This window comes from Mirounga angustirostris, unplaced genomic scaffold (assembly GCF_029215605.1).
Source record: "Mirounga angustirostris isolate CCGP_5_RB_7025 unplaced genomic scaffold, mMirAng1.0.hap1 SCAF_6, whole genome shotgun sequence".
Classification (NCBI taxonomy): domain Eukaryota; kingdom Metazoa; phylum Chordata; class Mammalia; order Carnivora; family Phocidae; genus Mirounga; species Mirounga angustirostris.
In genome coordinates this window covers 23,699,940-23,713,659 of record NW_026991714.1, presented here as the reverse complement: position 1 = coordinate 23,713,659, position 13,720 = coordinate 23,699,940, and the positions used below count along the sequence as shown (strand labels likewise).

Genomic DNA, 13,720 nt, shown 5'->3' with positions numbered 1-13,720 from the left:
GAAAAAAAGGAGAGAATGTGATCAGGTAGGAGAGTAGAACAAAGCCATACACTAGAGATTTAGGGTATATTTTGATCTGTTAGAAGAAACTGTTTCTCAAAATTTTAAAGAGAGAAGAACTTATAGATATATGCCAAAAATAAGGGTAACTACTATGAAGGGATAGAATATGACTCTGAAAATGAAAAATAAAAATGTTTTTTAAAAAAGGCATTGATAAGATGTTGGTTGAAAAAGGGAAAAAGAAAAATTAAAAAAAAATACAGTTAAAAAAATTAACTTTGAAAGACTAAAGAATCATGGTAAAAAAGCCATGGATTCTATGTGCAGTATTCCCCTAGCGCTGGAGTTCTGCTGTTCTCATTGATCGGTAAACTTGGTCTTGGCTGGCTGTTCTTCCTGATCTTCTAGGGGAGGGGCCTGTTGCCATGGAATTGCCCCACCCTTGCTGGGGTCCGGGCTAAGCAATCTGCTTGGGTTTGCTCTCGGGAGCTTTTGTTCCCTGCAAGCTTTCCATATAGCTTTGGAGGATGAGAGTGAAAATGGCGGCCTCCCAATCTTCACTCCAGAGGAGCCGAGAACTCGGGGCCCCGCTCCTCAGTGCACTCCAGAGAAAAGCAGTCAGTCACTCCCGTCTCCCTGGTCTCCGGCCGCACTCCATGCTCACCCAGCCTGTGACTGAGCGTTTCTATCTCTGGCACCCGACTAGGTGTGGAGTCTCCAAACCCAGCAGATCCTTGAGGTGCGCTCCCATGCTGCTCCTCCCTGGGGAGGAAGGGGAGTCTCCCCGGATCTGCTGCTTGTTGGGTCCCTGATGGAGGACCAGGGGCCCAACTGTGTGGTGGATCTCGGTTTATGGCAACTCCGAGCTGACAGCCCCCTCCTCGGCTCCATCTCTGTAGCCGGCTTTCCCGCTCTGATACCTGGGAGCTCTGCCACACTCAGGCATCTCTGGTCTTTCTGTGTCCCCGAGGGTTCTGAGACCACACTGTCCCACAAGGGTTCCACCCTTCGCTTACCCACTGGAGCGATGTCCCTCAGCGGAGCAGACTTCTAAAAGTTCCGATTTTGTGCTCCACTGCTCTATCACTTGCCAGAACTGATCAATGGAGGCCTCTCCCCCACCGTCTATCCTCCCGAATATCGCCTCAGATTCACTTCTCTGCCCGTCCTAACTTCCAGAAAGTGGTCGCTTTTCTGTTCATAAAGTTGTTGCTATTCTTTTCTTTGACCTCCTGTTGAGTTCGTAGGTGTTCAGAATGGTTTGATCCCTATCCAGCTGAATTCCTGAGACCAGACGAAATCCAGGTCTCCTACTCCTCCGCCATCTTGTTCCCCCAAAAGTCCAAGAACTATATCTGCCGTATTTACTGGTTTTTGTTGCCCTGCTCATATCTCCTTCTCGATTGTAATGGCAGTTACCTTGCCATCATCTAAAACAAGTTTGAGTGGGAAGGCAGCACTTTAATCTGATTCTTGCCACAGGCCTGGCTTTATTGGTTTGGGAGAAGTCTTAATGGAAAGCCTCTGATAAAGACTCTGAAAGAGGATCATCTCCTGCTATTTAAGGTACAGTTCACTTTTTCCAGATTCTTTCTTGGACAGTAGATTTAGCTTTCTAAATAATGATGCCCTGTAAATAATGCCCTGTTTAAGAGAGCTTTATTCCTTTCTCTCTCTGCTTGCGAAGTGATCAATTCTTACCTCAGGTCATCTCTCTTTGTATACCTGACTAAAACAGCAAGGTGCTGCCCACACACATTTGTATTCTTGTCCCTTCCAAACATTTTCTAGACATGTTTCCATAGATATGTTGTTTCTGCATACAGGGGAAAGTGGATAATAAGGAAAAATAGCAATTTCTGTTACAGATATAATTTTCCATTATGTATTTCAATATACTTAAATTTTCTATAACTTTGTCTTACATTTTTAATTAGAAAATTATTTGATAAAAATTGGCAGTTTGTGACTTGGAAATATCCCAAAAAAGAAAGACAAGTAGTTGAAAAAAATTGAGCTAAAAAGCACTTGGTCTCCTTGTTTACTCACTCTTTCCTACACTGTGTAGTCATAATAGTTAATTATATTGATATCCACGAAATGATTCTCTCAATGCCCTAGACTTGCATACCTGTAATTTCCCTATTTTGAATGTTCTTCTTCACCATCCTATCTCAGCACTCACTTCTGGAGTGGTCATGTCATTACTTGTCAATGTGACCCCTCCATAATCTCTGTTCCTGGTGACCCTGTTTCTGACCACTGCTTCTTATCATTCCAGTTCACATCCTCTAGTACAGAACTCCAACTATCACTTGACTACATTGGGACTTACAATTCATTGATTCTACCAAACGTTTACCACTATTGACAACTGCAGATACTGTTTTCTCTAACCTGTTTGAATTCCATAGCACACCATTATAATCCATTATTTTAATTCATCCTCTGTTCATTGACCTTCTGTTCATTAGTCAGACTTGTTTGTCAGAAGTCATTGGTGGTGAGTTCTCTCTGTCTTATTGACAGAAGATGGTGTTTACTTCCATGCATTTAAATGTGGTCCAAAGAAACAAAATAAACAAAAGACAACCTGCAGACTATTCCTACTTTAAATTCATGATACTTGATTTCTTGGGGTCCAGGAGCTGCCAAACATCTTTCTGTGTTTCACTATTCTGTTTCTTCTTCCACTCTCTTAAGCAGCTATGCTGTATTTTCTCCTTTTATTTCCAACCTCTTCTTTAATCATTTCCACCAATTTCACAAAGAAAATAGAACCATAGGAAGAAACACAAAATTTTCACGAACTTCCACCAACACATCTACCTACCAACCTGCGTGTACAACCATATGTTTTACCCCCTCTCCTGTTATTAAAAATGAGCAATTTTAGCAGCAGTGTGGCTAAGAAAAATCATGAAAAGGTGGTATGGTATGTTAGTAAAGTTACCCAAATTCTGCCAGTGTATGAATGACATTTTAATTTGAAATATATGGATTAATGGAAGGTCATTAATCTATTTGGCTAATCAAATAGCACTGTCCAGTTATTGTTGATAATGGAAATGTTCCATATTTACATTGTCTGATACTGTAGACAGTTACCACAAATGTTATTGAACACTTTATTGTTATTAAAAGATGGCTAGTAAGATGGAGGAACTGAACTTTTATTTGTATTTTAATTTATTTAAATTTAAATGGCTATATGTGGCTGTGGCAACTCTAATTGGACAGCACAGTTTTGGAAGGGTAATAGATAGACTGCTGAGGAGTTGGAAGACATGAAAAGCAATTAAGAAGCTCTTGCATTTGTCTAGGTGAGAGATAATCATAGTTTGAATAAAGATTCACAATCCCTTAGCTATAATTCCAAAATTCAGAATATTCTGGGAAACAAAGAAGGAAAGGAAGGAAGAAGGACGAAAGGGAGGGAGGAAGGAAGAAAAAGAAAGAAAGAAAGAGAAAGAAGAAAGAAAAAGAAAGAAAAGAAAGAAAGAAAAAGAAGAAAGGAAAGGAAAAAGAAAGGAAGGAAGGAAGAAAAGAAAGAAAGAAGAAAGAAAGAAAGAAAGAAGAAAGAAAGAGAGAAAGAAAGAAAGAAAGAAAGAAAGAAAGAAAGAAAGAAAGAAAGAAAGAAAGAAAAGAAAGAAAGAAAGAAAGAAAGAAAGAAAGAAAGAAAGAAAGAAAGAAAGAAAGAAAGAAAGAAAGAAAGAAAAGGAGAAAGAAAGAAAGAAAAAAGTATTTCTGTTGGTGGTGAAATCTGACCTGACCTGAAATTATTTGGTAGCAATCCCCATACTGAATTTTATTTTTTGCACTTAGTATTCACATATTTAGCTGCAGAAATAATAGTATGTTAAAGCATAGGCTGCTCCCTAGATGTATTACATAGGGTCTGGTAGATGAAGCACATTACCTTTCTAAAATCTAAAAAATGATAATAATAATTCTAAAAGCTGATATCCAGCCCTTAAGAATTATGGATAAGGATTGGAAGCCTCTAGCAAGTAGGGACAGTAGAATGGAGGTGGGAAAGGTGGGAAAGATAGAGAAGACTTTAGTGGTATGATCAATAAACCTTGGCTGTCATATGACATTGAGAAATGAGGGGCAAAGTAGCAGTACTTAACTGACTCTGCCACCCAGGTGCCCCGATATGTTCACTCTGTAGATATCTGACTCACCTACAAATTCAACCTTCTATTTATTAATGTAGCCAAAACTATTTTCTTTTTTTATTATGTTATGTTAGTCACCAGACAGTACATCATTAATTTTTTATGTAGTATTCCATGATTCATTGTTTGCATATAACACCCACTGCTCCATGCAATATGTGCCCTCCTTAATACCCATCACTGGGCTAACCCATCCCCCCACCCCCCTCCCGTCTAAACCCTCATTTGTTTCTCGGAGTCTGTAGTCTCTCATGGTTCACCTCCCCCTCCGATTTCCCCTCTTCATTTTTCCATTCCTTCTCCTAATGTCCTCCATGCTATTCCTTATGTTCCACAAATAAGTGAAACCATGATAATTGACTTTCTCTGCTTGACTTATTTCACTTAGCATAATCTCCTCCAGTCCTATCCATGTTGATGCAAAAGCTGGTTATTCATCCTTTCTGGTGGCTGAGTAATATTCCATTGTATATATGAACCACATCTTCCTTATCCATTCATCTATTGAAGGTATCTCTTTTCACAGTTTGGCTATTGTGGAAAATGCTGCTATGAACATTGGAGTACATACAACCCTTCTTTTCACTACATCTGTGTCTTTGGGATAAATACCCAGTAGTGCAATTGCTGGGTCATAGGGTTCCTCTATTTTTAATTTTTTGAGGAACCTCCACACTGTTTTCCAAAGTGGCTATACCAACTTGCATTCCCACCAACAGTATAAGAGGGTTCCCCTTTCTCCACAATGTCTCCAACATTTGTTGTTTCTTGCCCTGTCAATTTTTGCCATTCTAACTGGTGTAAGATGGTATCTCAATGTGGTTTTGATTTGAATGTCCCTGATGGCTAATGATGATGAACATTTTTTCATTTGTCTGTTAGCCATTTGTATGTCTTCTTTGGAGAAGTGTCTGTTCATGTCTTCTCCCCATTTTTTGACTTGATTATTTGTTTTTGGGTGTTGAGTTTCAGAAATTCTTTTTTGATTTTTGGATATCAGCTCTTTGTCTGTAGTGTCACTTGCAAATATCTTCTCCCATTCTGTGGGTTGCCTCTTTGTTTTGTTGACTGTTTCCTTTGCTGTGCAGAAGCTTTTTATCTTGATGAAGTCCCCCCAAAAGTTCATTTTTGCTTTTGTTTCCCTTGCCTTTGGAGAAGTGTCTTGAAAGAAGTTGCTGTGGTCGATGTCAAAGAGGTTACTGCCTATGATCTCCTCTAGGATTTTGATGGACTCCTGTCTCATATTGAGGTCTTTCATCCATTTTGAGTTTATCTTTGTGTATGGTCGAGTTTCATTCTTCTGCAATAGGCTGTCCAATTTTCCCCTCACCAGTTATTGAAGAGACTGTCTTTTTTCCATTGCATATTTTTTCCTGCTTTGTCAAAGATTATTTGACCATAGAGTTGAGGGTCCATATCTGGGTTCTCTATTCTGTTCCATTGGTCTATATGTCTGTTTTTGTGCCAGTACCATGCTGTTTTGGTGATCACAGCTTTGTAATATAGCATGAAATCGGGCAACGTGATGCCTCCAGCTTTGTTTTTCTTTTTCAACATTTCCTCGGTGATTCAGGGTCTTTTCTGATTCCATACAAATTTTAGAACTGTTTGTTCCAGCACTTTGAAAAATGTCATTGGAATTTTGATTGGGATGGTGTTGAAGTTATAGATTGCTCTGGGTAGCATAGACATTTTAAATATGTTTATTCTTCTGTTCCATGAGCATGGGATGTTTTTCCATCTTTTTGTGTCTTCTTCAATTTCTTTCATGAGTGTTCTGTAGTTCTTAGAGTATAGATCCTTTACCTCTTTGGTTAAGTTTATTCCAAGGTATTTTATGGTTTTTGGTGTTACTGTAAATGGAATCAATTCTCTAATTTCTCTTTCTACAATTACATTGTTAGTGTATAAGAAAGCAACAGATTTCTGTGCATTGATTTTTTATCCTGCCACATTACTGAATTGCTGTATGAGTTCTAGTAATTTGGGGGTGGAGTCTTTTAGTTTTCCACATAATGTATCATGTCATCTGCGAAGGAGAGAGTTTGACTTCTTCTTTGCCAATTTGAATACCTTTTATTTCTTTTTGTTGTCTGATTGCTGTTGCTAGGACTTCTAGTGCTATGTTGAACTATAGTGGCGAGAGTGGGCATCCTTGTCATGTTCCTGATCTTAAGGGAAGGGCTCTCAGCTTTTCCCCATTGAGAATATTTGCTGTGGGTTTTTCATAGATGGATTTTATGAACTTGAGGAATGTTCCCTCTATCCCTATACTCTGAAGTGTTTTAATCAGGAAAGGATGCTTTATTTTGTGAGATGCTTTTTCTGCATCAATTGAGAGGACTATATGGTTCTTCTCTCTCCTCTTATTAATGTTTTTTATCACATCAATTGATTTATGAATGTTGAACCACCCTTGCATCCCAAGGATAAATCCCACTTGGTCATGGTGGATGATCTTTTTAATGTACTGTTGGATCCTATTAGCTAGGATTTTTTGAGAATTTTGCCATCCATATTCATCAGGGATATGGGTCTGAAATTCTCCCTTTTGATGGGGTGTTTGCCTGGTTTGGGGATCAAGGTAATGCTGGACTCATAGAATGAGTCTGGAAGCTTTCCTTCTGTTTCTATTTTTTGTAGCAGCTTCAGGAGAATAGGTATTATTTCTTCTTTGAATGTTTGGTAGAATTCCCCAGGGAATCCGTCAGGCCCTGGATTCTTGTTTTTTGGGGAGTTTTTTGATCACTGCTTCAATCTCATTACTGGTTATTGGCCTCTTCAGGTTGTCAATTTCTTCCTGTTTCAGTCTTGGTAGTTTATAGGTTTCTAGGAAGGCATCGATTTCTTCCAGATTGCTTAATTTATTGGCATATAGTTGTTGATAATAATTTCTAATAATTGTTTCTATTTCCTTGGTGTTAGTCATGATCTCTCCCCTTTCATTCATAATTTTATTGATTTGTGTCCTTTCTCTTTTCTTTTGGATAATTCTGGCCAGTGGTTTATTGATCTTATTAATTCTTTCAAAGAACCAGCTTCTAGTTTTGTTGATCTGCTCTACTGTATTTTTGGTTTCTAATTCATTGATCTCTTCTCTAATCTTAATTATTTCTCTTCTAATGCGTGGCTTAGGCATTTGTTGTTTTTTCACCAGTTCTTTTAAGGTGTAAAGTTAGTTGGTGAATTCGGGATTTTTCTATTTTTTTGAGTGAGGCTTGGATGGCTATGCATTTTCCCCTTAGGACCACCTTTGCAGTATCCCATAGGTTTTGGACTGATGTGTTTTCATCTTCATTGGTTTCCATGAATTGTGTAAGTTCTTCTTTGATTTCCTGGTTGACCCAAACATTCTTAAGCAGAGTGGTCTTTAGTTTCCAAGTGTTTTAATTTCTTCCAGTCTTTTTCTTGTGATTGAGTTCCAGTTTCAAAACATTATGGTCTGAGGATATGTGGGAAATAATTTCAATCTTTTGGTATAAGTTGAGACCTGATTTGTGACCCAGTATGTGGTCTATTCTGGAGAAAGTTCTGTGTGCGCTCAAGAAGAATGAGTATTCTGTTGTTTTAGGGTGGAATGTTCTGTATATATCTATGAGGTCCATCTGGTCCAGTGTGTCACTCAAGTTCTTGTTTCTTTGTTGATTTTCTGCTTAAATGATCTTTCTATTGCTGAGAGTGGAGTGTTTAGGTCTCCTACTATTAACATATTATTATCAACATGTCTCTTTATTTTGGTTAACTATTTGGTTTATTTTAGTTGGCTTATGTAGTTGGCTGCTCCCATGTTGGGGGCATATATATTTTCAATTGTTAGATCTTCTTGTTGGATAGTCTTTAAGAATGATATAGTGTCCTTCTGTGTCTCTAACTACACTCTTTAGCTTAAAATCTAATTTGATATGAGAATTGCTACCCCAGCTTTTTTTTTGTGGTCTGTTGGCATGAAAGATGGTTCTCCATCCCTTCACTTTCAGTCTGGATGTATCTTTAGGTTCAAAATGAGCATCTTGTAGACAGCGTATGGATGGGTCCTGTCTTTTTATACATTCTGCAACCCTGTGCCATTTTATGGGAGCTGTTCACGTTGAGAGTGATTATTGAAAGATATGATTTTATTGTCATCATGTTGCCTGTGAAGTCCTTGTTTCTATAGATTGTCTCTGTAAATTTCTCTTCTATATCACTCTTGGGGTCTTTCTCTTTTTATAGAACCACCCTCAATATTTCTTGCAGGGCTGTCTTAGTGGTCACATATTCTTTCAGTTTCTGCCACTCTTGGAAGCTCTGTATCTCTCCATTCATTCTAAATGACAGCCTTGCTGGATAAAGTATTCTTGGCTGCATGTTTTTCTCATTTAGTACCCTGAATATGTCTTGCCAGACCTTTCTGGCTTGCCAGGTCTCTGTAGATAGGTCTGATGTTATTCTGATGTTCCTCCCTCTGTACCTAAGGAATCTCTTCCCCCTAACTGTCCTTAAGATGGTTTCCTTGGTTCTAAGATTTGGGAGTTTTACTATTACATGCTGGGGCGTTGGTCTGTTCTCCTTGATCTTGGGAGGGAAATGCTTGTTTCACTCCCCATGTTAGGGAAGTTCTCAGCTACAATTTGCTCAAATATATCTTCTAGTCCTCTCTCTCTCTCCACTCCCTCAGGGATCCCAATAATTCTGACACTGGAACGTTTCATGGCGTCACTTATTTCTCTAATTGTTTTCATGGATTTTAAGCTGTTTGTTCTGGGCCTCCTTCTGTTCCTTCTTTTCTATCAGTTTGTCTTTTAGATCACTAATTCTGTCTTCTGCCTCATTTACCCTAGCTGTTAGAGTATCTAGATTGCATCTCATCAATAGCATTTTTAAGTTTGGCCTGATGAGCTCTCATTTCTGCCCTTAGAGACTCTATGTTGCCATTAATCGTTTTCTCCAGCCTAGCTATTGTCTTCATAACTGTTACCCTGAAGTCTATTTCTGACATTTTGCTTATTTGTATCCATATCCATTTGTTCTGTGGCATAGGTCACAGTCTCTGATCCTTCCTATTTGGGGGGTTCCTCCTCTTAGTCATTCTGTTGAGTGGTGGTTGAGGGAACGTAGAGTCCAAATTATTGACCACAACCCAAGCAAGATGCATCTGTTTTATAGGGACATTAGGGTTGTCGGCCTCTTGTTCTTAATACAGCCTGTCTTTTGGGGGAGGGGCCTGCTATGCTGTTACTCAGGCAACCCTGTTTGGGCAGATTTGTCCTGGCGCCTGCAGGGGAGGATGGGCTCAGTGAAAACTGTTTTTGGGGGGCTTTTGTTCTCTGGCTGTTTTCCCTGGTGGCTTTCCATGTCTCTTCTGAGAGTCAGAGCAGAAGTGATCATATCCAAACCTCTGCCTCAGAACAGAGAGATCGCAGTCTGTTCTTCAGTGAGCTCTCCAGGTCATACTGTCTCTGTTTCTGTCTGTGCTGCTAAAACCCACAGCGTCCTGGGCTGTGCACCCCTCAGCAGCACCCCCAGTCCTCTCTTCCAGGCCAAGGTATGTCTCTGCCCTTTGTGCTTCTAAAACTGCAAGCCACCCCCAGTTTGCAGGTGGGCCTGTGCAGCTCCAGGTTTCAGTGGGGAAGGAAGTCTCGCTACTGTCTGCAAATCTGTGCCTGGTCTCCAACTCGGGAGGCTGTTGCACTCCTGTGTTATTTCACCTTCCCAGCTCAAGTGCTTATGGCAACTCCCTCCCCCTTCCGTTTATCTTCTGATATCTGCCTGTGGAATCATAGCTCCCCACTTCATACCTCCAGAGATATTCTGCTTTTAGAGATCCAGATATATCTTCTTACATCTCAGGCTGATTTTGTGTGTGTTCAGAGTGGTCTGGTAGATATCCAGCTCAATTCAGGCGACCAGTTGAAATAGCGTCCTCTTGTCCTCTGACATCTAAAACTATTTTCTGGCAGTATTTATTTTCTTGGTACTTTACACATTGTCTTTATTTCTAATATCAGCTATAATTGTTTACTTGGGAAGGGACTTTATTTTTTTCACAAAGTAAACAATATCTTAATCACTTCTCTAAATTATTACTTCTATGGAAAAGTGGATATATGGTGTCTGTGCCCTCATCACTGTATGAAAGTAATGGACATGGGCTGAGTAGCATCATTCCCCTTTAATGTGGCCTGCAACCTCTCATGTGCTACTATCTTTAGCACACTCTATTGTTTTTATGTCACTGACTTCAGTTGCCATTTATTATCTTTCCTGATTGAATCCTATCATCTTTTGCATTTATGACTGTAGGTCTTGAGGTCAAAGTACAATTTAAATTTAAATGTATTTTTATCATTAGTTTTTATTACCTGATATCATAGTTGTTTTGATTGTACAAAATCTATTACTGTTATATAATTGTTATGTACCATGTCTTTTAATAATTCTGTGTGCTCTGTGACTATGAATTTGATAAATCAATAATGCTGTAAATCAATACTACTGCATTTCATACCATTGAATTATCACAATTAAAGGAGACTTTATACAATTTCTGATTTATTTTCCAGACTGCTCCTCCAATCTACCTCTCACCTCCTTGTAAAGATGAAGCAGAGGAAAATTAAACATTTTGCCAAAGGCTGCCAATTTCATTAAAGACAGAATTGTGGCTAAGACCCCCTTCCCTCTTGGTCACTTAACTCATAATCTAGTACTCTCTTATGAAACATTTTTCCTGGGGAAAATTGCACATGTAAAAACATCTCAAAGACAAGTGTGTTTATGTGGAAACCTCTGTAATTTTATTTGCTGTTTTATTTTTCATATTATTTTAAAATAGTACTCTCCCATGGTAAATTATTCTAATTTACCTATTTTATTTCAAACAGATCATGTTGTTTGTGAAGAAGAGTTTAAATACGCCATGTTAGCTTTAAACTGTATATGCCCGGCAACATCTACACTTATTACACTACTGGTTCATACCTCTAGAGGGCAGTAAGTATATATTTTCTTTAAGATAATGCATTTTTAAATTATTTTTAAAAAATAATATAAATGCAGTTATGTGATTTAGAAGTACAGTAAGCCAAGGTATACAGCTAGATATGTACCTATACTTGTATTTGTGTGAGTTATCTTCATCTGACAGACAGATGGATAGATATATAGATGGACAGACAAATACCGGTTAGGGGCGGGGGGGGTGGTCTAAGACATATAAAAAATTGTCAGTTATTTGCTGTCTTTTCTAACTAATCCTGAGATAATTTGTTTCATCCTAAATTCTAAGTGTCTACATCATTTGTTAGGTCTAGGATTAGGGCACTGTTTCTATTTTCAAGATACTTAGCAAATAAAACTTTAAATAACAGGATGATGACAATCATTAGTATGAGATCTTAAAACCATTTTTTCTATTCCTGAGGTAAGTTTTTATTTCAAAGCTATATGTATATGTTTGACCTCAAAATTAAAATTTTACAATTATTATAAAATTAGCAAGTAGTATAAAAGAAATCACTTTTTTATATGCATTTCAAGGTAGATGAGGGAAGGTTATATCATCAGACCATTTTGTTCTATGAGAGAGTTTGTATTTGACTTGGATGATCAAGGAAAATATAATCAGTGAACACAATCCCCACCTTATTTGAAGAGACAAATCTTACATTACATATCATACCTTTTCCTAGTCCTTATTTGGTATTTTAGACAAAATGTTGATTTTCTAAGTAAATTTTACTGTGGTGGTTGTGGATATGATTATTTAAATTTAGCAAGTTAATTGATAGTTATTTAAGTGAAGTGTCAAATCAAGAAGAAGGAAAATTCTTTTTGGGGATTTGTTTTTTTTTTTAATTTTTTGGGATTTAGTACTAGATGGAGTAGGTTGCTAACTGGAAAGTAGAAAATACCCTACAGTATTTTCAGGTAGATTTTACTCCCTTACTTTTAATTATGTCTCTGCTCTATTGAAATAGTAAGATTTTCTGAGGAGTAATTTTCTTAAGGTTCTCAATGAAAATATTTCTATTCTATGCATTTACAAAACTTTAATTTGTGCAATGGAAAAGATGTAACAGGATTATGAATAAATTGTTTTTCTTTGGAGAAAATATGCAGCATTTTGATGAAATTAAGTAAAATACTCAAAATGACGTTAACACCAATTAATGGAACATTCATAGAACTCTTCACAAGGGTTCATTATTTTGCCATGCCCTCTTTGTCATAGGCATACCACTTTAGAACTGAATATCTAGTCTCGTTTTATTGTTGTAGAAATGATAAAAATGAGGCTCATCAACACTAACATACATCATTAATTATACTGGTTAAATTGCAGTGTTCAAGTCCTAGTAAATATTACTTATTGGCATACAATATTGCCCTAGTGAACAACTTGCACTTGATATAAGTTCAAAAAACATTTCAACAATCCTTAAAATATGACTTTTCCCAACATACTTTAATGAATTTTGCCTTACTAAAAGAGAAAGTAATGTTTTTGAAGACATTATTACCACATAATTAAGGATTTTCCATGGATAAGATTGACTAGCAAAATTACTTCACAACTAAGTGTCACAATAAATGCTGCAGTGCACCAGAATAACTTTATTGAGCCATAATTCATATACCATACAAATCACCCATCTATAGCATATGATTTAATGTTCCTTGGCATATTCACAGACTTGTGGAAATATCACCACTATCTAACTCCTGAATCCTTTCATCACTCCATTTTATAAATCCAAAATCTGGGGCACAGCATCTAGAGCAACATGTCTGACTCAACAGTACACCTAGTTCATTCCATTTTTTTTTTTTTAATTCTAACATTTTTAGCTGTAGAACATAATCCTCAAGATGCTCTCCTTGTAATCACAAAACACCTGCTTTGCTTTAGGCTATTCTCCTTCTAAGTAGGAAGAAGGGGAATGGCAAAGGGGCAAAGTATTGCCAGCTGGGACTATTTAAAACTTTCCATGAAGTCCAACCATTGCCTTTTAACTTCTTAAGATACAATTATATTTTGCATATTAGAATATGAACTTGATTCTAGCTATGTCTGTTAGCAATGTAAGTAATCTAAGTTAAAAAAATCTGTATACACACCTATGTATATATACATATATACACACATATTTATTTAAAATTATATGTTTACTCTTTTATAATAATTAGATTATGTATCATAAGAATAAAAAATAAATCAAAGGATCTTATCTGGGGGTATATTGATTCATGCAAATAATTGTGAAAGCCTAAGTTTTATATGTGAAATACAAAGGTCATTGTTTCTTATTAGAGAGAGAGCTCAAATCTGATGATTGCCAACTTGGCACTATTAAAAAATATTAGTATATCTATAGTATAGTTGTTAATTATTAATACTTTTTGATAGTTGGCCCTTTACCTGAATTTTAATGTATTATCAGTGAGCCCAAACCAAACATATTATTATAAAATACGTGATTCAGAAAATTCTCTCATTAAAGTAGCAACTAAAATTGGACTTTCTGGGAACTGCATAACCTAATCACAACTAAAAT

General features: G+C 37.2%; 1 protein-coding gene across 1 annotated transcript in view; it reads left to right on the top strand.

Annotated features, from left to right (window-relative positions):
- Window positions 1-13,720, top strand: part of KCNT2 (potassium sodium-activated channel subfamily T member 2) — a 224,905-nt gene that overhangs the window by 108,824 nt on the left and 102,361 nt on the right. The window contains exon 11 of the mRNA XM_045876372.3: window positions 11,048-11,156. Within this exon, the coding sequence (XP_045732328.3) occupies window positions 11,048-11,156 (109 nt within the window). The remainder of the gene's footprint in view (window positions 1-11,047; window positions 11,157-13,720) is intronic.